Below are 23,723 nucleotides of genomic sequence, written 5' to 3'. Positions count from 1 at the left end.
TTATTGAACCTAGTTCCTGCTACTAAGGGCAACCGTGTCTTTTTCATCCTTTCATTCACAGCTGGATTTTCACTTGTGTCAGTTCTCCTGTGTGGCTCCCCCAGAGCGCTCCAGAGGCTGCTCCAAAGGCCTACAACCTGGCTATTCTGAACCTTCTTCTGGTCCCCAACCATATCAAGTTACAATAAAATTAATTTTAATTTATTGTACAAGAATTATGAATGTCATTTATTAAACCCTCCCAGGAGGAGATTCAGCAGAGTTACTTTTTCACCAAATGTCAATTGTTGTCCTTCATCCATTGCTCAATCCATTGCATAATCTGATCCAAATTTCTCTCTAGGTCTTCTGGAGTGTTGCTGGGTAACTGGTGTACAATTTCCTCTCTATATGACAACATAGCTTCCTCATACAGTGTCTGAAAAATTTCACACTGAAGGTTGTCTTGCAGCTTTTTCCCTTTGTAGCCCCTAGAAAACAAGAACAACACTGAGAGATGGTCTTAGGTAACGCAGAGCACTATGAAGTATTCTACAGAGAATCAGTAATTTATACCCTAGCAAGATCTCCAGTGAAGTCACACAACAGTACTTTACTCCTTATTTACTCCACTGACATACCTGCTTTCAAGTCTGTCATACAGAAATGAATTTTCCGTACGAAGTACAAACACTATATGAAACCACCGTTCGGGGAAAAAATCACAGCCGTGATAATCGACAATAACTCCACCCTCACTCATTTTATCTTCCAGTTCATCGATTACCTACAAAAAACCCCAAAGATAGGCATGTTTATCTGGAATTACAGAAAGTCAAAATACAAAAATGGTAGGTTTTGCAGTTGGACTTACCCTGTCTTCATCCAAAATCGGACAATCGTATTCCTCATCAAAACCTTCATACAGTTCTCCTGCAGCAAAAATAATTCATGGAAGTCTGTGAAGTCACAGCAATTATTAAAATTACTTATATAGTTGTGTTTATTTCAGGAGGATGGAAACAAAAGGTAGTGTTTAGAGCAAGGAACGCTTTGCTTACAAATTTGTGTAAGGATAGGTTTGTTATTTATTACTTAATGCAAAGTCAGCCACTGCTACTTAAATGTTTTTTTTAGTTCATGCCACCAAAAACATTTCTGTTAGCGCAAATTCATTGCGTTTTCATTTAATATATAACACATGCGCTACAAGCCCATGGTTACACAAAGCAAAAAATATCTGAACTACTTTGACGGACCGCTTTGTAAATATGGCCTACCTTCTTTTGCCATGTCGCCCACATTAATATAGGTCATTCCCGTTCTTGACGCAAGTTCTTTTCCGAGTGTGGTTTTCCCGACGCCCGGAGTACCTAGAGACAAAACGCCATATAAAATGGTAAGAGAAGAGCCTGCAAGTCCCCTTCAAGTCACCTGCTAAGGAGTCACAAAGGCAGCTTTTGTCAGCCAGTGTTGGCAAGTTCGTGTAAGAGAAAGGAGGCAAAAAGCTGCACGAGAAGGAAAACCACATAAGAGCAATGTCTAGAGATTACAAAGAAAACTCTTCACTTTGCGCAGAAGCGTTACTCCAACCGGGATGACGCAAAAGTAAAGCCTACTTCGTTTAAAAGCCCCGATTAATACGGGCTTTCACGCACAGCAGCCCGGCGCCGCCTGCGCCGGGCCCTCACACCCCGCATCACCCCGGGCTGTGAGCGGGGCTGGGGCTGGCCCTGCGGGGGGGAGGCCCCAGCCCCGCCAGGCTCCCCCGCCCGCACCCCCGGCAGCCCCGCCGCGGCCATAAGCCGCCCGGACACCACCGGCGCCCTCCCTCGTCGGCCCTGGGCCCGGCCCGCCGCTCCCACCGTCCCGTACCGGTCAGCAGAAGGTTGGGCCGCCTCATGCCGCCGCCAGCGGCGGCCGCCGCCGCCGGTCGCCTAGAAAAGACGTCACGCGGGGGCCTCCGCCGCCGCCGCCGCCCGCTGATGGCGTCACCCACCCTGCCCGCTGGGCCGGCGGGAGCGCCGCGGACAGCTAAAAGCCGCCGGAAGAGAAGGGCCCCTCCGCAGCTCGGCGGTCCGGCGTGAGGGGGCTCGGCTCGGCTCGGCTCGGCGCAGCCCGACCCGGCCGGTCTGCTCTGGGCTCGGCTCGGCTCACGGCGTCCCGCTGCCGCCTCGGCCCGCCCGGGTGCCTCCCCGGGAGCGGGGCTCTCCTCCCCTCAGGCCTGGCGGTGGCAGCGGGGCCGCGCGGCGGATGGGCCCCGCCCGGGCTGAGGATGTCTGGAAGCTCCTCGGGAAGGCCGGCGGAGGTAGGGCCGCGCCGGGGGGCACGGACGGAGGGACGCGGTAGGGGCGGGGGGTTCCCGGGCGCCGGCCCGCCAGCGGGGCGGGCTGCGGCCGAAAGTCCGTCCTGGGGAGGGTTTCTGCAGCGTCCGGCGGCTCCGGCTGGCAGCCGCTTTAGGCCCGATAATTACTTCTTAGTCTCCGTGTTGGCAGTTCCTCTTCGGCTGCGCCCCCGCCCCGGGTAGGACGTTTATCTTCTTACCTACTGCGGCAGCGCGTAAAAAAGAAACCCCCTCAGACGGTGGTATCTGGCCCGCTGGGGAATATGCAAATTCCACTAAAAATAGCTTTTGTCAGAACAACGTTGAAAGCAAACCGTGCGGAGGCAAATCCTCTTTCCCAGTTGCTAACCCCTCTTGCTCTCGGATAATCTCTTGTCTGGTGATGGCCTGTTGCATTAATTTATAAGACGTGTCAGCTGTAGAGTATTCACGGGCCTTTTTGGCCATGACGTGTCTATTCTATTACTCCCGTTTTCATAGAATGGTTCCTATGCCAAAAGGTTATCGTGAAGCTGTTAGCAACAGAGAGCGTGTGGCCACTGTGGTGCTGTTTTGGGACCATAGGTAGGCTGAAAAGCGACTCTGAGGTGTAAATTTGTATAACTGTCCTAGCAGGGTATTTCTCAAATCCAAAGCTAAATATTGACACTATTAGCGGTTTCGTTCCTTGCCCCTGTCAGACAGACTTCAGATACATGTGATGGTGTGATTCGAGATCAGTCCAAGCTTCCTCGCACAGGAAACGAATAATAATATTTGATTTTAATGTGTTGCCTAAGTATTTCTCTGTTGCCTATTTCTAACTTTTAAACAAAAATGGCTGCATTATAAATGTTAGGGGAAAAAAAAAGCCACATACTGAAAACTATACAGAGACAACATGAACAGGACCTTAATGTAAAAATGGCATAAATAAGTTATGCCATTTTTTCATTTGTATCTCTGTTTTAATTTTACTTCTCTAGTTTGAATGTGTGTTTGTAGACTTTTCAACTTGTGATTTGTCAGTTTGCAGCAAAATACTCTATCACAGTGTGTAAGGTGAAGCTTCTTTTTAATACTGAAGAAACATGTAACTGACACATTCAAAAAGCATAAATGCCTATTGTTGCTAACTAGTAGTATGCCTTTCAATGCTAATTAAGTTCTTTACACCTACAAGGTATTCTTATATATGCTTGATAAAAATCTCCAGTTTTCTGGAGACAGCTGTACCAAATTAAGGAGGGGAGAGTGCTACACTAATAGCAAAATGTTTGTATTTTACTAGGTAACAGATTGGTTGTCGCATTCATTTGATGACTTCTTTGGAAACACAAATACTTCTTCTAGTGCCATTCCTGTGAAGACACTAGAAGGCAATTCTGGAAGAAACCAGCAGGAGAAGAAAGACCCGTCTTCTGTGCTAGAAAGTAGCAAACCCAAAGTTCAGCCCAGAAAAAGAGCAACGTTGTTTTCAGTAGATCTGCCTTGTAACAAGTACAGACTGAATTGGAGCCAGTCTCAAGACGAGCCATGGGTAGATAGATACAAACCTGAATCTCAGGTGTGAGAGTTATTCTAAGTGCTAATGTAATAGTAACATTATAGTGTAACATGTTGTGCTTCTGTTCATAATCGTATTAGTCAGGTTCTAAGTATATCCTGTTTTATTAGGGCAGTGAAATACTGGTTTGATTTATTTACTGTTTCTAGTTAAGATTTTAATGAGCTGTTTGTCTGTAGGAGATGCATTTTCCCCAGGCTTCCTGAGGAGATAAAGCTACTGTTGAGCTGTTGTTTCCTGTCCATCCACTCCTAAACTTTTGAACCTGTTACTGAATTTCAGCCAGATCTGACAGCTCCAAGTAGGAGGAAAATCCACAGCTAAAGAAAGGAAGAGAGAACTGAGTTAGTACACTCATTATGGGAAAGATAACAGAAATTATCTTGCATGTTACTGGATAGCAGTTAGCCGGTCTGTTAGCATGTTCAGAGTACTTGACTAATTGCAGTTTGCGCTATCTCTTGCTTGATGCATCTTAGGCATGACTTTGCGGGTGTGGGGTACTGTGGTACCTTAGGGCTTCAAGGAGAAAGGACTCAGATCTGTAGTAAACCTGTCTTCACTGGTTCTGCTCATGGAACAGCTTTTTCACAGTGTGTTTCAAAGGTATCAGTATGTGTGTTAAGTGTTTCTTAGATTTGCGTGCTGGTTGATGTAACAAAGTTAGTGTAGTATTTGTATTTTATATTTAAATATTTAGTAGCTCATCTGTGGAGATGAATTGAGTTGCAAGGCTAGAAGATGAGTAAGCTCCATGAGACTTGCAGAGGTTCCAAAATCCTGTGTAGTAGTAGAGTCAGTAGAGCCTAAGAAGTACCAGCTCCAGCAGTAGCTATAAAACATACTGACACGAACAGGCAAGATTGTAATGCTATTACTTTAGGAATAATAAGTAATTAATTGTCTCCCAATTGTAAGCAATGGAAAATCAGTTGTTTGAGGAAACAGGCTGAAATTATTAACTTTAACTGTTGCACTTATTTCTACATAACATAAACATATGTAACTGGAATATACATGTCTGTTAATATTTTAGTCAGCATATATTCTGTTCCTGAATCTCATCATGACAATGTTAAGAAACTGAGAGGTGTGTATGTGCATTTCATATATTTTAATCTTGTTTTAGAATGACCTTGCTGTGCAAAAGAAGAAAATTGAAGAAGTTGAAACCTGGTTAAAAATGCACATATTTCAGAGGCAGCCAAAGCAGGTAATCTTGCTAAAATTAGCGGCTAGAGGTATAAAACCATACAAATGAGCTGGATTCAGTTTTACTGTAATTTCAAAGAAAAGCTTTAACTTATAGGTAGAGATTATGTATCTGTTGCATTATAAGAAATCTGTTAAGAACGTAGATTAGAGCTTGTATGTTTGTTTAGGGCTTATGCTGCTAAGAGGTGCTTTCTGATTTTGCTCAGAAATACTATTTTCTAGCATCCAGTCAGTTCATACCTCTTCAGTGTGTGCTTGTAACTGCATTTTTATCTCCCACAAATTGATTTTCAGTATCTTGGCAAATTTCCAGTTGCACTGACTTGATGTAGTAGGATGTTTTTAACCTCTTGATTGATAAGAGGTGTTCTTACACACATGCATCATTTACCAGTCTTGTCTAGTGTTTTTCAGACCTAGTTCTCCAGTTCAGTATGTATTATGTTGGTAGTCTGTGTGGTGTGCAGTTAACTAAACAAATACATAAAAAAACTGAGCAAGGCTTTCGGAGTTCTGCTCCAGCTCTTTCTGTCTGAATACTCAACAGGTAAATTAATAACACAAAATATTTAACTCAGTTTTTATTGGGAAAAGAGAATCATTACCAGAGAAACTATAGAAGGAATTCAACCAATATTCATCTTCAGTCAACTTTCAGTCTTTATTTGTCATGTTAGGGATTTATTTATTTTATTTATTTATTTTTACTGTGACAGGGTGGCTCTGTTTTACTGCTAACTGGTCCTTCTGGTTGTGGAAAGACTGCAACTATACAAATATTAGCAAAAGATCTTGGCATTCAGGTGCAAGAATGGATCAATCCAATATCTTTAGACTTTACAAAAGAAGACTTGAGAAATATGTTTGGCCATGGTAAGTATTTTGATTCCCCCCCCCCCCCCCCCAATTACACTTGTAATTTTTGTATTCTGTATTTTTTTTATTCTTTTGTGTCTCTGTCACATAGGAAGTCACATCCAAGTCCATGTAAGCCAGATCCTTAGTGTTTAATAAGAATCTTTCTTTTGCTTTTATCTGAAAAGGGATTTAGGTGGGTTTTTTAAAAGTGTTTACTCCAAAATAATTTGCAATTCAAATCAGTATAGAGAACTATGTAATAACCTGGATATCATTTGAGCCAATTAAATAAAAGTAGGTAAATCTGTCTTTGTCTGGGTCCTCAACTGAATTCTACAGTTTAAAAATTCTTATATTTGTAATGTGTTTGCCAAAGGGCTTGGCTGCTGGTGTTCAATGGCTACGGTCAGAAAATAGCATGGGTGGGTATTAGTTCTTGTGGGTATTTATATCCTACTTGGTATAATACAGAATATGTATTTTTAATTGGTTTTCTTTTTCAGACTCAAATTTTCATACGTTTCCGAGTCAGGCTCAAGCAGCTCTCTTTCAAGATTTTCTATTAAGAGCCAATAAGTATAACAAACTTCAGATGCTTGGGGACTCCTCAGAAAATGATAAAAAGCTTATTCTTATTGAAGTAAGTGAAAACTCCTGAAATCTTGTTTTGAAAACAATACCTTTTATTACAATATTGACCTGCTAACTAGCTTAAGCTGGTGGATTGGTGTTGCCAAAAGTTAGTCTGCTTTACTGCAGATGAATTCTTTATTACTTTTCAAGTGTCTACAGCAGTCTAGAACCAAATTCCACCTGTAGTTAAACAGAAGTTAATAGTCAAGCAGAAATTGGAGACTAGTTTGTGTACAGAAATAAGTAATAGAGGATCAAAAAGGGTACATTGGGAAGTCATACCCATGTTTCTGTATGATTAGATTTCTAGAAATATTTATGTGTGTAAAAAGGAAGAGGGGGACACCTCCCCTCCCTCCCCCCAACTATTCTTGTTACTTAGGGATGCAGGAGAATGTAGAAGATATGTGAGAATTAATACAATCAGAAAGCATTTGAAATTTAGCATTCCCTGGTCTTGTGCAGGGGAGGGGGGTTATCACGGGCAGACATGTGAACTCTGAGGGTTTGTAAGCCATGACGGGAGGTACAGGAGAATACTTTATTTTTACTTATTCAGGAGTGTGTTTCAATAGCATTTTCTTTCTGAGCTTTTCGTGTTTTTTCTGACAGAGGAATTTGATAAGTTATGATAGTCAAGTTGCCTGTAAACTTTCAAGAAAGGGAATAGATGAGACAAAAATTCTAGCTGAGTAATGTAGAATACTGTAGAATTTAGGAAACATAGTTTTCTGTGACTTCTCTTCATAAAGTCACTTTCCTGTGTAGGTCCTCTCATATCTCAAATAGTATATCCTGCCCTCTTCCTCAGTGGAGCTGCTGCCTTGCGTGTTTATCTTCTGAGTAAAACTCTGTCTAGCAGGCAATGTAATCACCCAATGCTGTTTCTTAGGAAACAAAGACAGAAAGAAAATGTTTCATTTTAGGTAATTGTTTTCCATAATGAAAGAAAGAAATACGCTTTGGGTTTTTTCTCCCCCCCCCCCCCCCCCGTTATCTTCAGTGTTAGCTACATTCAAATTTAGTTGAAAGCAAGCTGACTAGGAAGAAAAAATGTGTAGCACAGTAGTGTCCCATAATAATCAGTCTGTGGGAGAGAATATTTACATCTGAATGTACTGACAGCAGTTCATTTGTTTTGAATAGGACATACCAAACCAATTCTATCGAGACCCTAGCAGTCTACATGAAATTCTCAGGTCAGTTGCAAGTAAGTTTTTAATGAATAGCTTTGGTCACTTGCAGTAAACGGGAGTTTGATTCTTCTTATACTTGCTTATTTTTCAATTTAGGAGATTTGTTCGTACAAGCAGATGTCCCCTTATATTTATAATCTCAGATAACTTCAGTGGAGACAGCAACCAGAGGTTACTATTCCCAATGGAAATTCTAGAGGAGTTCTGTATATCCAGTATTAGGTAAGGTCTTTTATCTCATTAAAACTTGATTGAAACAGATGAGAAGTAATAAACTAATTAATTTTTTTTAAATGAAATTCAACAGTTTCAAGCCTGTTGCACCAACAAATATGATGAAAGTTCTTAATCGAATAGCTGCAACAGAAGCTAGTATGGTAAGTTGTCAAAACTGATTACTTCTGTGCAGTTCTAGGACCAAAAGATTTCAGACTTTTGTATCTGAAGTATGTTACTTATATTTGTTACTGTATTTGTTTGATCTTTGATAGCAGAGCGCCACACCTCCCCAAAAACACCACTAATCGCCCCCAACAGAAAACAAGGAACAAACTGGAAAGATGTCTTGTTTTTAAGATTAGATCCACTTGATCCTTGGTCTAAGTCTTCAAAGTTACTGCTGTAAATTCTTCTGCCTATTACAGGAACTATATATATGAAACAAATAATAGGAATAGAAGTAATTTTCATTGTGTCCAGCAATGCCAGAAAAGGTCACGAACCTAAATCCTGTATTATTCCTGAATTGTTTTGATTACAACCAAGTCTAATATTGAGTGACACCTTGCAAAGAATTATGTGCATTATTCTCTTTAATATTGCTGTATAAAATGCAGCAATGTGCTTAAATGAATTAAATGTTTTCAAGGTAGTAGTATTACATGGTTTGAGCACATGGTGGATGCTCGTGTAGTCTGTTTGTGGCGTGTGTCAGAGGTGGGTCCCCACAGCCAGAATAAACTCCTTTTCTTGCTTTTTCTTACTACTATGTTGCTTTTCCTTATTACTTTGAATGTTGCTTTTCATTGTAGAACAGAGAAAAGAATTATGCTCTTGACAGAACTTCTCTGGAGTTGCTTTGCAGAGGTTGTTCAGGTGATATAAGAAGTGCAATAAACAGTCTTCAATTTTCTTCTATGAAAGGTAAATACCTATGATTTTGTTAAGTCAATGACATTTTCACCATTTCTGCTGTACAGCTATTCAGTTCACTGTTGCAGCGCAGCTAGGTGAGCCGTGCAAAACGTTTTTGACATGCTGCTCTGAAGGAGGAATAAAAGGCACAAAGGGTTTTGGTTTTTTTTAACTGAAAACTTTCCATTTCATGACTGTTATATGCAGTATTAAAATTGAGTAACATCTGCTATGTATGTGGTGATGTAATTTAATGAAATGCCCTCTTTTCTTCTTGATAACTTTGCTATTGGTGTGTGTTTACTGTTCAAGGCTTTTGTGATGCAACCTTAATTTGAAAGGTGTTTTCATTGCTTGGTTCTTATACTTCTCCATGTCCTTATCTGTACCCTTAAAGTATTTCTGAAATAGCCCATTGCCTTTGTGTACAGCATTTCTGTAATGATTGATTTTGCCTTGGAGTTCCTGCAGCTGTTGGTAAATTGAAAAGCTGTGAAATGGCATGACCTGCTATGAAGTTACTTGAGTGTATTACAGAGTAACTTTGAAGTTCAGTGTTTTAGTAGTCTTCAAAATACTTGGTTGGGCAATACTCAATTCAGACTTAGTTTGGGATTGTTTTAGATGTTCCAGCATCGAAAGAAACAGGAGACTTACTGTCATGTCTTTTATAAGCATTGGAAGTCAATTATTAAGAAGACACTGTATGTGAGTTACATAATCTACGCTTTTTAAAAGCAGTACTCTGGCATATGTAGTTCATCCTAAGAACCGCTAGATGGTGCCAGAATTCGCATTCAACCTAGAAATAAGGACGTGAGTTCGATAGTTGTCTTCTGCTGTGTCATAAAGGTGGCAATGATCTTGTTGCTTTTGCTCATTTTCTTTCCCGTCCACCTTGCAAATAGAAACTGTGCTGATGGAATACAGGATTAAATGTATTTTCAAAACCTTGTTGTAGGAGGGAGTGTTGTAGTTTGAATTTTGGAGTATATTGAAGTTAAATGAGCTGTGTTTGCTAAATTACATGAGGGAGTAAGGTTTCTGGGTTTAATTTGAAAATGTGGAAACTAAAGTCTTCTGATGTTCTCTTCTAGTATACTAAGTTTGTATTGTTCTATGTTTATCAGAAAAATACAAAATTCCTCTCAGTAAAACCATTTTGATGATAATGCCATTAAGTTAATAAATAGTAGGTTGGTGATACCTGAGAAAAGTTTGCAGTAGCTTGCTGCTGGATGCTAAGTAGCTTTTACATACTCTAGAAAATCTAAATAGGCTTAAAATGACCAGTTTGTGTAATTTTTAATAAATTACTTTGGAATGTAAAAACATGAGAGTTATAAAGAGAACTTGGGAGAAAACAAAGGCATATGGCTTGACAGCTTCTGTACATGGCGCCTCAGAATCATGTATTTAAGTCCTATGACCCTGGACATTCGCTTCTTGAATTTTCTCTAACAGATTGAGAAGAGCTGCTTTCATGTTGAATAGGAATTTTTTCGTTGTTCAGGTGTTTCAGTTATGTAAATGATTGGCAGCCAGTGATACTTTGTAAGTTTTGGAGACACCTCACCTCCTTGTTGATCTCCTGACAATGCAATATTAGTTTTTACATGTATATGATTTCTTTCTTCACTTGCGTATATGTGTAAACACAAGTGATCCATTCACTTTGTAGTAGTATTAACAGGTAAAATGGATCCATAGTAATTGTGAGAGAAAAGAAAGATAAAAACTTAAAGTATAACTTCTCTTAGCTCAGTAAGGAACATTTATCTGCCACTAAATCAAACTGTGAGTGAAAATTTTTGAGTTTTAAATTAGATTAGAAGAAGGGTTTTATTCCTTGGAGCTCAAAATATTGCGGAAATTAGTAGGCTATTGGAAGAATCACCTAAATGAAAGGTTTTCTTTGGTGCCTTATGTGTCAGTGAGGGTATTACACAGGTAATGCAAATAGAAGATAAATTGATAAGTGAACAGAATGTAACTGAAATATAATTTACATATATTTGCACTTGTACTTTATAAAGAAGAAATTTTTAAGAAAGGCATCTTGGGGATGCATCAGAACAAAAAAGTACTTGGCACCTTAGCTGTGGCTTAAGGGACAGAAGTGGAATGAAGCATACTAGTTCAGGTGGCTGGGTTGTCTTCCTAATAAATTAGTTTTCTCCTAGTGCCTCTATTTATATAACCTTTTCTGTTGTTTTTTTTTTTGTTGTGTTTGTTTGTTTAGAACATTTAGCAGTAGCAATATACAGTAGCAATATAATAGAAAACTTTTTTTGATTCATCTACTTTATCCTGATGTGTTTTTGTTTTTATTGATAGACTGCTCGTTGGAGAAAGAGTTTTGGTCAAGGAAGAAAAGGAGCTCTGCACTAAAATGTGAAGTAGCAGCAGTATCTAAAGTAAGAAAGAAAAGTAAATCCGATACTTCAGAAGACCAGGAGATACAAGCTATTGGTGGCAAAGATGCTTCCATATTTCTTTTCCATGCTCTGGGGAAAATAATTTACTGCAAAAGTAAGAAACCTTTGACTTACTCTTCCCTTCAATGGGCAAAGCACGTCAGCTGCTAATAGCTAGTTTTGCTAAAGTAAGGCTTAGGGTGATCTCTAATTTGCATGTTTGGTCATGAATAACAGTATAAAAACAGGGATAAAAGTTTGTGGTAACTGAGATTGCAGCTGTCTGTATCAGGTAAATAAACATTTCACTGAGATGCACCACATGTATGTAATAAAATTACATAACTCTAGTTGCATTAGGTCCATGTGCTGTCATGCATACAAAGCTAGCTAGATAGCCAGCACATTTGTTGCTCTGTACAAAAGCAAGTTTTGCTTTTGTGCAGAATTATGTATTGTTATTCTGTACAGTTATGTTCTGTACTTGTCTGTATTTCTAAAAGTTACAGAACAGCCCTGCAGGCTCATAGCTACTGCCTCTCTTATTTGTGTATGTGCTGCCTTTTCCTCCCTACTTTTTATCTCAACTCTTTGGTTCCTTTTAACAGACATGTGTGCTCTCTCCTTTCTGGACTGAAAACCTCTTCCACTTCTCTGTCATACCCTGTTTCCCTTCCCACCTCTCCAAAATACTCTCCACCCTTACTACTACTGAAAGTTCTACTTTTTATACACTCAGGTTCTGTGAATTTACAGAACATATCTCCTCCCTGTGTGTGGTTACAGTACTGTTTTTTTAACACTTAAAGACTATAATTCATAAACATTTGGTACTTAATAAACTAGTACTATCTGCACTCAGCTAAATCAGGATCCACAGTGCCATTGGCTGTCCACATTTTAGTACTAATGCACAATATCAGTTCCAAAATCAACCGAGGAGAAGTAGTGAGATGAGGGAATATGAAAATGACTAGATGAAATTTGTTACATGAAGTGTAATGTAACTAATTATATTGTTGATGATGAAATATTGACTATATAAATAAATACTTATGCCTGCATCAAGAGCTTTCTGGGAACAGAAAATGGTGTAATCTAATTGCTGGTAGAGTTGACAGTTGCTAAAAATGATTCTCAATGTATGCAAAAACTACTATTCATGCAGTTACACATCTCTTCTTGCTCCTATCTAATTTTTATTCTAATTTTGAATATTTAATGTGAAATGTGTCTTTTTCTTCTGGCTTTTTTGATTATGTGCAGAAATGTAACAACATTTCTGATGTTAAAAGACTAAACATTGTAAAATCATTTGTAGGAGAACCAGTGTCAGAATCAGAATTTCCTCAGCTGCCTGCTCACTTATCAGAACACCATCGAGACACCTTGCTTATTCAGCCTGAGGTACCTTTGCAACAACTACTTGATTCCAGTTTGGTTTGAAAAAAACCAAAACAAACTCTAAATGATTGATGCAAATTCTCAAGTACAGTGGTTTTGTCACTGATCTTAATATATGTGTATTCAGTCTGTCTTAATTTAAGGAATAATTAATCTCGAAGGAACCTCTGGAGGCTAGCTGCAAAGGTAGATGAGGTTCCCAGGCTCTTGATCTGTCAAGTTTTGAGTATCTCCAAGGACAGAGATTCTCTCACCTCACTGATGGACTTGTGGTGGAAGGTGGACTTTGCCTCACTGCAGCCTGTGATAGTTACCTCATCCTTTCGCTGTGCATTGCCAAGAGGAGTCAGAGTTCACCTTTCTGTTACCACCCATTGAGAGAGTTGAAGACAGCAATGGCTTCTGCCCCTCCATCCCCAGTTAGCCTTCTCCGGGAGCACACCAACCTCCCTTTTGTATATAAGCATCACTTCGCGTGCCACCTCCATCTAAATGTATCATAACTTTTATAGGATGCTTTTCCTTATACACTGTGTAAAACTTGAACTTTCTTTTTCCTAATAGGATGTTGTGGAAAAATCGCATATGTCTGGAAGCATGTTTAATTTATACCTTCACCAGAACTATGTAGACTTTTTTTCTGGTATAGATGAAGTAGTGAGAGCCAGCGAATATTTCAGCACTGCTGATGTCCTTTGTAGTAACTGGAGTGTAAGTGTCATCTTTTTATACACACATACTTTTTTTTTGATACTCTGACATAGAACTTCTAGACTTTAAGTGTTTATGAATGTTTACTTCAGACTTACAGTGTAGGTGACACTGAATTATTAATGCTAAAGTACGTCAACTATAGAAGAGATGCAGGTCCAACTTTTTGTCCAACTTCTGTCAGTATTTTATTATAGTGTTTGTGAAATACTCTACAAAGTATTTTTAGGTAGAACATATTTATGCTAAAAATGTTTTGGAATCTGTATGCCTCTTCCCTGAAGTAATTGGGCTAGCTTTTTCATTCAGCTGCTTTGAGTAAAAGTTTCACAGTATTCTAAACATATTCTGAGCATGTCGTGTCTCTGCAGTTATAGTGTGTTTTGGCTCAAATAAAACACGCTGTACAGAGACTTTGAGTTCACATAATGCCTGATTTCTTTCTTAGTCACGGCTTGTGATGGAAGAATACAGTGCATCTGTGGCTACCCGAGGGGTGATACATTCAAATACATCCAGAGCCTTTGCCCACCACCAAGGAGGGATGGGGTTCCGGCCTTTACATAAACCCCAGTGGTTCTTTATCAATAAGAAGGTAAGTGCTTGGTGGTTTTGGGTTTTTTGGTTTTTTTTGTAAAGTGTGACAATTGAGTAGTATAGATGAGATTTGCTCACAGTGCTAAACTTGTCAAATATCCTATTTTGATACAAGCTACTTCTAAAAAGTAGTTGCTTGAAGAGTTACATTTGTATTATTCTTTAATGGAAAAATAAATTGGAGGCCTGTGACAAAGTCCAATTCCTGTGTCCAAGTTGGCATGCTGCTGGGAGAGTCTTAATCCTAAGTTAATGGAGACACAATTAATGTTGAAATACTATAAAGTATTCCTGAAAGTAAGTTTTAAGTTTTTGTGTGGCTTAAATCACGTTAAACTGTTGTGTAAGTTTAACAAATTACTGCTGTTACGTGTGTTTATAAGAAATAGCTTGTACGTGAGGTACCAAAGCTCTTGACAATTTTTTACATTTGAACTAATACTTCTGTTGCTGTATCTGGCAAAAAATATTGGCCTGGATGGGTGGGGAATTCTATAATCAAGGGATAAATATTTTCTGGAAAATTCAATGTCCAGCAAAAGGCGAAAATGAAGGAATTTACCATTTTTATGATCTGTATACATTGACTCTAACTGCTTATCTTTTTTTCTGGTCTCATTTTTCAGTAGCTTGTTTGTAGTTGTCCAGCAGGCAAGAAGAAAGTGTCTTTTACTGTACAGAATATCTACATTAATAATTATTTACTAGGGTTTTTTTGCTTGTATTTCTTTTTCCCACAACTCTTACAGTATCAAGAAAATTGCCTTGCTGCGAAATCTCTCTTTTCAAGCTTCTGTTTACCACCTGAGTGTCTTCAGACAGAGCTATTGCCTTATCTTGCTATGTTAGCAAACCCCATGAGAAATCAAGGTAAGATGGGTGTAAGTTTTGATCTTGGACTCTTTTTTGTAATTAAAGCATACTGAAAAATTTTGTAATCCAAAATGTCAATACTAACTGTGCTTTTGCTTCAGTAAAAAAAATACTTATGGTAAGCGCATATAGCTGATATCCAAAAATGTTTCTAGTAACATAGCGAAAATTAAAGATGTTCTGTTAGGTTTCAAACATCAAGAACATTTTTAAAACTTCCGTACCTGAAAGAATCAAAATAAGTTAGATGTGTAATAAGTTAAATATTAAAATATTTCCAGTAAGGTTGGAACTAGATGATCTTTAAGGTCCCTTCCAACCCAAACCATTCTATGATGCTGTGAAGTATCTCTCTTGTCAGAAGTGAGGTGTATATGATGCTTTATAATTGTGTAAGATGGGCTCCTTGTGTTGGAGTATTTGAAATATTTTTTTTTTTTTTAATTATGGCATGGATTTCTGGTATCTGTGTACTTTTGAACTTCATCATGTTGCTCTCTCAATCAGTCTCTTAAGATCCTTGCACAGTTTTCCTGTATGCCCACATCCTTACTAGCTTGTCTAACTGGGTGGTATTGGCAAACTTGCTCATCTTGCTCTTCATCCCCTTTTTTTCACAGGGTTACATTTAAGAATGTACTGGATAGCCTGGGTCCTAGCACAGATCAATGCAAAACTGCATTGGCAACTTTTTTTCCATTGCAAGAGTTAACTATTACCTCATACCCCTTTCCCCACTTCTTAGTCATTAATTATTTATCAGACTTTACTAATTAAATTGTTCTCTTAGGCTTAGGGCTTCTTTTACTTCTACTAGAGGATTTGGTGAGAAGACTTTTGTAAACCTAGTAGGCAATATTAACTAGATCTTTATTCATTGCTTACTGATCCCTTTCCAGTAACATCAACACACTTTAAAAACACTTTAAAAAGCCTTTCCCAGATGAAGTAAACAAAATCCAAGTTCGCAGTCCATTAAAAAAATGTGTAACCTGAGGTAATCCAATAGCAGACAGTTCATGTGGAAAAATTTACTTTGTATGGTACATAATCCAAAAATTACTGTCTAGACAGCTGGGTTACTTATGCTGTGTTAATTACTTCTATGTCTTCACTAAGGCCTTAACATCAGGATGAATTCATTTTGTAGGCTATGGAATAATAACTCTGCATCATAATACACAGTTGAATGTCAGGGATTTTCTTTTACGAGTAGGTAATCTGTAAATATGTTACGGTAATGTGGTAAAGGGTTTGGGAAAAAAATAAATACTTACACACACGTGCAGTGTTTTGGTATCCAAAATATTGCAAATATCTACAGGAATGCTTGACTAAGCCTATGAATTTTTTATTTTTTCAGTATGTTTAATTGTGTGTGTGTTATCATCTACCCAATGTGATACTGGTGATTCTTTGTTCTCAGCTCAGATTGCTTTTATCCAAGACGTTGGGAGGCTACCACTGAAAAGACATTTTGAGAGGTAAACTTGACTTCTGACTTTTCTTAAAGAAAGTAAGACTTTCTTTCTTAATATATTGAGGAAAAGGACCCTTTCATAGAGAAACTTCTTCAATGTACATCTGTGATGTGACATTTTCCCTCACTTGCAGCACGATAATTTTATATTTTACCTGTTAAAACTTCTTCAGTTCAAAACTATTTATCATTACAATGTGAGTAGCAACTTTTTTATTACAGTCTTGCTTTCAATCCTTGTTTAGCTTTCTTTTCCAGTGTATCAAATATTAGCTCTATCCTAGACGTACCTATGTTTCTTCATTACGTGATCTGAATAAAATATTTTTTTTACAATCAAAGACATGTATGTGAGAATGAAACAACTGACGCAAAAAGTATAGTGCACTTTGCCTATGTTTATCATGGCATAAATCATTAATCTGGAAGTTTGATAGAACATTCTGTGTTCATGTGCATGTTAGAGGTGTAAGAAAGAAAGAATAATGGGGAATTAGTTCCTTTTGAAGCAGTTCTATATCTATGGAACTACAAAATATTTTAATAAGTGCTTCCTCTGAAATTAGATAGCAGCACTGGTTTTTATTTTGTGGAATTTTTACCTATTGGACTACTTACAGTAAACCTTTGGTTTTATTTAAAAAATGCTTTCTAAACATAGCTACTGAAGTTCCTCTGCCATGGATGTTAAATACTGAAAAAATACTTTTTATTTCAACTGAAAGACTGTAGTGCTCTACTTATGGGTTGTGTAGCACTCATGGGGTGGCATGTCATGACATGTTATATTGTGACTAGTGAGCCCTCTGAGTCATAGGCATCACTTATACTAGTAGAGCCTCAGTTACATTTCTATAACTTTGATATCTCTGAAAATTAAAAAGTTTTAATTGTGATGGTCTGTTTCTAATAAAGGATTGAGATTACAGTTAGCTGCGATGAGACTAACTTTCATCTCTTAACCAAGAGAGTGAGTTTCTTAGGACATCTGACAAAGCATCTCATATTTATCACTGTGGTATTGCTGTCTGATTTTAACTATGAAATACTGGCCTGTAAGGTAAGGGCTGTATTACCCAAGAACCACCCTGTTCCCCAACAGTTGTATTAAAAGCCATTTTGGGTGCTAGTCAGGAAGAAAGTAAAGTGTCCCTAATGAGTGTGTTTCTTTGCAATCTACCTCATCTAAGCAAAAGTGTTTGTAACTTTACAAATTAATTGTAGACTCCCTTATGCCATTCATTTTTTCTGCAGCATACCTTTAAATATTGATAAATGGTTTTTTATCTGTGTTAGTAAGTTGGATGTGTGTCACTGAGTTTTATCTGAGGGGTAACTTTCTTCTGAAAACACAGTAATCTTTTTTTCGTTTGTTCACTATTTTGGAAAGCAAGTATAGAGAAATGCAGGTATTTTAGTAAGTATTTGCTTCCTTCAGGAATCCTAATTAAAAATAATTTATTTTGGGTTATTAAGCAGTCTGTAAAATAACTTATGTGTGGCTATTTTGATGGAAATACTCTTATTTTGTTTATTTTCCATTATATTTATTAATGGAATTGGAATGGTACTGTAGTAAGAAAACTGGCATTGAGGAGAGTGTGTGGTATTTGATCCGCTGGAAGTGGTGTCAGGATGAGTTTTTTGTCAATAACTAAGTTTTTGTTATTCCCATGCGAAGTGGGAAAAATAATAAAGCAACATTGGTAACATACTGATACAGAGATGCCAGAAAGATTGAGAAATCTAAATAGTAAAAGAGATTATAAAACATAAAAGGATTTCCTTTCCACTCCTTTTTTTTTTTTCTTTAATTCTCCTGTTTCAAATTAAATTGCCTCCCATCCTAAAGGATTTTGGTTTTGTTTGGAAAGGGTCTAATGTATTATGGGCTGTTGTCAGTGACTTAATTGTTAGCAGTTCACGTACATGAGGAAAGCTCAGCAAAACCACTGTCACTATAAGGAAGAATCTTCAGGCAACAGTGGGTACTGGGGAGCGACGGAGCCCAAACATGGTATGGTATTTTGCTGTTGCTGTGGTTTGAGGCTACGTAGGGCAGTCCTTTCCCCAAAAGGATCTCCTCTGTCTTCTGTAGGCTGTCATGTAAGCTATATGGTGTTGAGTTCTGGGCACAAGTATCTATCTACACCTGGAAGATGTGGGCAGAGCGTTGTGTAAAAACACAGTACTGAAGGTAGTGATGTAAGCACAGAATGTGTACAGCTTGAATTAACCGTGATTTATGGAGGGTATTACTGCCAGAAAATGTGAAAGCTGTTAAGCGCCAGTGAAGAAGGGTGACCTGGGTGCTACACGGGCAGTCTTTTCTATTGCAGCTTCTGAATGAGAGAGCAGATGTTTTTTCATGGTAACTTACTGTTGCAATGATAACTTTACAGGTTAAAGCTTGAAACACTTACTGATAAAGATCCTGGGATGCCAGACTTACTTGTTGGCTCTGAGGGGGACTGTGCTGATGTGCATGGTATGGAGACAGCTGCAGAGATGGAGAAAAACAGAATGAATGAGGATGAATTGGATGGATTGCCTCTCTCTTCTAGCCAGTGCAGTGGAAGTGAACTGCCCTGCAGTCAGCCTCAGCCTGTTGCAGGTCAAGCAATCATGGAGGAAGAAGAATTAAAAATAGAGGAATATGATAGTGACTGAGTACAACAAAGTATCAACCACTGACTTGCCTGAATAGATTAATGTGCCATAAAGGCCTTTGCTAAAGAGAGTATGGTCCGCACAAAAGTACTGCTTTAGCTACTTAGTCTAATCATGCTGAGTCAGCACCGAGACAACTGTCCTCGGCTTCCTCTTAACTTTGCAGGATCAGACCTGAGCTGAATACTAAATTACAAGCTATTGCTTGCCTCTCCTGAGCCATGAAATAGTCTATATTCATAAAAAGAGAACAATAAATGACAATTAGTTTGAAAGAGACTGTAGATAAGCAGTGTCACTCTTAAGTTATTACTGTTTTTTACACTTTCAGTTTACTTTGCAGTTGTACAGTGTGTTTCTTGAGTACATCGTTGATAGGTTATCAGCATTTGAAGGTTTTGTTAAAATTCGTATCTTCAAAAAAATTGCTGTTTGGAAGCTTGGCCCTTCTGAAAGGAGACTGAAGGGCACATGTGAAAAGTTTGATATCCTATACTGATGGTGTAAATGAAAATCCTACTGTATTAATACTGTTTGGTACTTTGCCACAGATTTATGTCAAGTTGAACATATGTTGTACAACAGATTATTCTGGATTCCTATTTGAAAGATATTTACATAACTTATGGAGGAGAAATATAACAAGCATAAGTCCTTCTTGTTCTTTGTATTCTGTGGGAAGTTAATGGTGTAGCATGCAGTTTTTTCTCCTTAAATTGCAGTTGAGCTGGCGGAAAGAATAATCCTGTGTTTGGTAACTGACATGCGAGAAGTGTGTTCTGGTTGTCTGAATAGACTGTTTAATATGTCAGTGTTTCTCTGTAACTAGGACTGGTCCATGCAAATCAATCTAACATGGTGCTGTTGTTAGTGATACAACAGGAATAAGAAAAAAAATCAAAAAAACTTTGACTGTGTAATGCATGTTTGCATTTCTGTATTGCTTACATACAAAGTCTAGTAGAAGAAAATACATGTTTGTCCACCATAGCCTTGGAAGTAATGCTGCTATTGTCCAGATTTGTCTGTTCTCAAGGGACAGGTGTAGTCTTTCCAGCTATAGCTATTGTTTAATGTTGAAGAGGGAAATTTCTCCCTGAATTCTTAAATTCTGTTACAGCTCATTACAGCAAAGTGAAGATGGTTTTGGCTGTTGATGCCCCTTAACACCTTTTCCCTTCTCCAGGGCGCTTTGGATGGGGTGACCCCTGCTCAACTTAGGTGATAGCTCGCTTCTCTTGGGCCTCCTGCAGTTGTCTGTCACTGAAATGCCATCTGACCCCTCCTGTGGTCCGGGGGGCGGGGGGGGCTCTCCTGCAAATGACAATATGGCATGAAACACTGATTTATACTTTGCAAGCAAAACTCCAAGCTGCTGCTTTGTATCTTTTCAGCTTTCCTTACAGCAGCATCTGCTAATAATAGTAATAACAGTTACTTTGACATCAACTACTTTGTATTACTGTTGGCCTTGCCCTTACTAGGACACTATTCGGTACTTACCTGGTTAATTATAAATTGTAATAGTAGAGACTTAACCACTATCAGCTACAGCATTCGTAATAATTTGTGCAAAACCTCGTTCACATGAAAACACCACCAAAACCAACATGTGTCATTCTCTTTAATAATCTCCTGTGCTCAAATCTCTGTGCTCTTGCCTCTGACTTAAGAGTTGTGCAAAGTGCGTGAACAGGATGAAAGCCCCAAATTATTGTAGTGAGCTAGTGAGCGCCCTATTAAAGCCAACTGCAAATTAACATTAAATCAATCCCCAGGTAAGCCCAAGGGAAGCGCTGACAGCTGCGAAGCTTGTGTAGCTGCAAGCAGGCACAAGAACGAGTGTCAGTGCTACAGCCCACCCTCCTACCTGTCTCTAGGGAGAGGTGGAGTCTGTGTTGGCTCTCTCGGCAATGTTATCCCAATTACAAGGCAGGGGAAAGGAGAACCGCTCTTCAAATAAGAGGGATGTAGGATCATCCCAAGAAGGAAAGATACCTGTATTTTTCTGGTGTGGTCGAAGAATTTCAACAGCTATGCTAGCCTTTGGGAAAGCCCCATGGCTCATGCTTGAACCCGTCCAACACACTCTCTCTAAGTGCAGTTGTAATTCTGAGTGTGTTCGGTGCAGATGATATATCACTAAGGTGTGAGGTGGACAAAGTAAGCGCAGTGCTTGATGCACCTGCCTATTGCCTATGCCAGAATTGGCCCTTGCCCAGCTGGTGTTGTGGTTTAACCCAAGCCAGCAACTAAGCACCGTGCAGCCGCTCGCTCACTGCCCCCCTGCCCCCGGTGGGATGGGGAGGTGTCCTGATCCAAGGTCAGGGAGGGTTCCAGTATGATCCCAAGAGCAAGATTAAGACACAAAGGGGGTCAAATGCCGTATACCCAAACCAGCTTTTATTATCAAAAGTATCTATCATGGGACCTTTGCATGATCAACAAACCAGTATGTTATCTCAGGACTACAATTTCCGTGACAATGGTGGTCTCCTATTCCTGCATGCTTCGGGTGGCTCCAGCCCCTCTCCTCACTGGATGCCTCAATGGCCTGGTAATCGCCCTTACTGGCCAGAGGAGTGTTCTGCTTAAACAAGCCATCCCAGAGACAAATGGCTCGAGATGAAATCAGTCTTTCACAGGAGGAGAATTGTAAAAAAAAAAAGTAAAACTTGTGGGTTGAGACAAGAACAGTTTAATAATTGAAATAAAATATGATAATAATAATACTAATGATGGAGATAACAAGAAGAGAGAATTAAAACCCAAGACAAATGATGCACAATGCAATTGCCCACCACCTGCTGGCCGATGCTGGAGCAGCGATCCGCCCCTCCCAGCCCACTCCCCCCAGTTTATGTACTGAGGATGACGTTTCATGGTATGGAATATCCCTTTGGCTAGTTCGGGTCAGCTGTCCTGGCTGTGTTCCCTCCCAGCTCCTTGTGCACCTGCGTGCTGACAGAGCACGGGAAACTGAACAATCCTTAACTTAGGGTAAGCGCTCCTTAGCAACAACAAAAACATCAGTGGTTTATCAACATTATTCTTACACTAAATCCAAAACACACTGTACCAGCTACTAAGAAGAAAATTAACTCTATCCCAGCTGAAACCGGGACAGCTGGGAAGACACACCTTTGGTTGTCATGGCCTTCTCAGGCTTCCCCCTCCTCTGAGGGACAGTTATTCAGAAGAACATTTTCCACCTTGTCTAACAGCAAAGTTCTCCAGAGATGAGCTGAAGAATTCTGCAAACTGTGGGCCTGAACAGGAAAGCCCTTTCTGGTCAGCAAATGCCACTGTTCCCTGTCAGAGGTGCGTGGGGCATTCAAGAGGAATGACTTCTTGATCCAGTTTGCCATCAGTAGTTCTCTTCTCCCCACCAGCCCCCTGCCAACAAAACCTGTTACTAACACCAGTTGCCTGGCATCTTCACCTTTCTACAGTCCCAGTTTCAAATGGATGCCAGAGGTGAGCCAGCCTGGTGAGACGCACTCCTTTGGCTGCAGAAGTACTGTATAGTATGTTTTGTGTAAACGCAGCCTGGTACAGATTGCATGATCACATCTCACAGGGCAGTAGTTCTCTTACTGGAATGCAGTGGAGTTGGATCCAACACGTTTTTACACTGAAGAGGTCTTAGATACAAACATGCATGAACATTTCTCCCTTCATAAGCAAACGTACAGGGAACTCCTTGCCAATGTATTAGAAAGAGCTTGTGAAACCGCTGGCAGTATCAGGATACTAGAAAAATGGCTAAAAACAAACACAGAATTTCTTAGTATTTTGGCAAAGTTTTGAAGCATTGTAGTGAGAAGTTACCGGATAGGGAGAATTGATTCTGTTCTGTTTTCTACTATCTCCTTTGGGGATATTGATATTAAAATCACTCCAGTTAGACAAATCACTCTGCTTGGGTTTTTTGTTGATGTTTTAGCCTCTTTCCCTCTTTTGCATATGGAGCAAGCACTAACAGTGAATATAGGTGAGTAGAGCATCTGACAGGATGACATCTAGGACACAGCTTTGACCTCTGTGTCCTGGCAGCAGCTACCCCAGCACCTACCTGGGAGCATGCACCAAACTTTGCAGCCTTGGCACAGAGTTACAGGCCATTAGCCCTCAACCTTTTGCTATGGACTTTGTGTTATTGTGTGTATGTTGGCTGCATCCAAATGCCAGTGGCAAGATCAGGTACCTTCTGTCCCCTTTTATAATCGGTGAGAGACAGTCACTGAGCTTGAAGACACAATTAGATACAGTCCACTACTATAGTCAGAGCAACTGGCACAAACACACATACAACTCAGGAAAAATCCTCATCTGCTATTAGAGGACAATTTCCATGCCAGCTGTACATAATATTATGTACAGCAGTTGCTGTGGAGGACCTTAGGTAAGCAAATATACCAGAGGTAATGAACTGGCATTTTATGTGATTACATACATTTATTTCTTTGTGTATATTTTTATGTATGCTTATTTATTTATCTACATTCCCATCAGCTTTTCTCTGCCTATCAGTGCAGCACCTGTCAGAACATTTGGAATCATGGCAAGCTCTCAGTGCAGCTCTATTTTGCTTTCATTCATCCCCTGGGCATAGATTTCTTTAGACTGAACCCATTCCCATTGTCCCTGAAATGAACAACTCTTC

At 39.3% G+C, this 23,723-nt stretch overlaps 2 protein-coding genes across 4 annotated transcripts; one reads left to right on the top strand and one right to left on the bottom strand.

The window, feature by feature from the left end:
* Positions 1 to 179: 179 nt before the first annotated feature.
* Positions 180 to 1,987, bottom strand: AK6 (adenylate kinase 6). The gene is made up of 5 exons (XM_069776967.1): positions 1,855 to 1,987; positions 1,260 to 1,352; positions 854 to 912; positions 621 to 766; positions 180 to 470 (listed from the first exon to the last, which is right to left on the bottom strand). Exons 1-5 carry the CDS (start codon positions 1,880 to 1,882, stop codon positions 281 to 283), a joined length of 516 nt encoding a protein of 171 aa, XP_069633068.1. The 5' UTR covers positions 1,883 to 1,987; the 3' UTR covers positions 180 to 280.
* A 46-nt stretch (positions 1,988 to 2,033) lies between these two features.
* On the top strand, positions 2,034 to 20,056 carry RAD17 (RAD17 checkpoint clamp loader component). 3 transcript variants are annotated; one of them, XM_069776966.1, is made up of 17 exons: positions 2,034 to 2,287; positions 3,594 to 3,871; positions 4,349 to 4,475; positions 4,999 to 5,082; positions 5,801 to 5,957; positions 6,446 to 6,582; positions 7,722 to 7,774; positions 7,868 to 7,993; positions 8,079 to 8,148; positions 8,803 to 8,914; positions 11,243 to 11,437; positions 12,644 to 12,729; positions 13,291 to 13,437; positions 13,886 to 14,032; positions 14,784 to 14,904; positions 16,334 to 16,391; positions 18,790 to 20,056. In XM_069776966.1, the coding sequence occupies exons 1-17, from the start codon at positions 2,255 to 2,257 to the stop codon at positions 19,055 to 19,057; spliced, it is 2,199 nt and encodes a 732-aa protein (XP_069633067.1). In that variant the 5' UTR covers positions 2,034 to 2,254; the 3' UTR covers positions 19,058 to 20,056. The 3 variants fall into 3 exon arrangements, with proteins under 3 accessions (XP_069633067.1, XP_069633065.1, XP_069633066.1); XM_069776964.1 differs by lacking the exon at positions 4,349 to 4,475 and having other exon boundaries at positions 2,038 to 2,287; positions 3,594 to 3,869; XM_069776965.1 differs by lacking the exons at positions 2,034 to 2,287; positions 3,594 to 3,871; positions 4,349 to 4,475 and adding an exon at positions 4,102 to 4,213.
* Positions 20,057 to 23,723: the final 3,667 nt, after the last annotated feature.

Source organism: Haliaeetus albicilla, chromosome Z (genome assembly GCF_947461875.1).
Source record: "Haliaeetus albicilla chromosome Z, bHalAlb1.1, whole genome shotgun sequence".
In the NCBI taxonomy this organism is placed as follows: domain Eukaryota; kingdom Metazoa; phylum Chordata; class Aves; order Accipitriformes; family Accipitridae; genus Haliaeetus; species Haliaeetus albicilla.
Note: the sequence above shows the minus strand (reverse complement) of the source record. Positions and strands in the feature narration are given on the sequence as shown.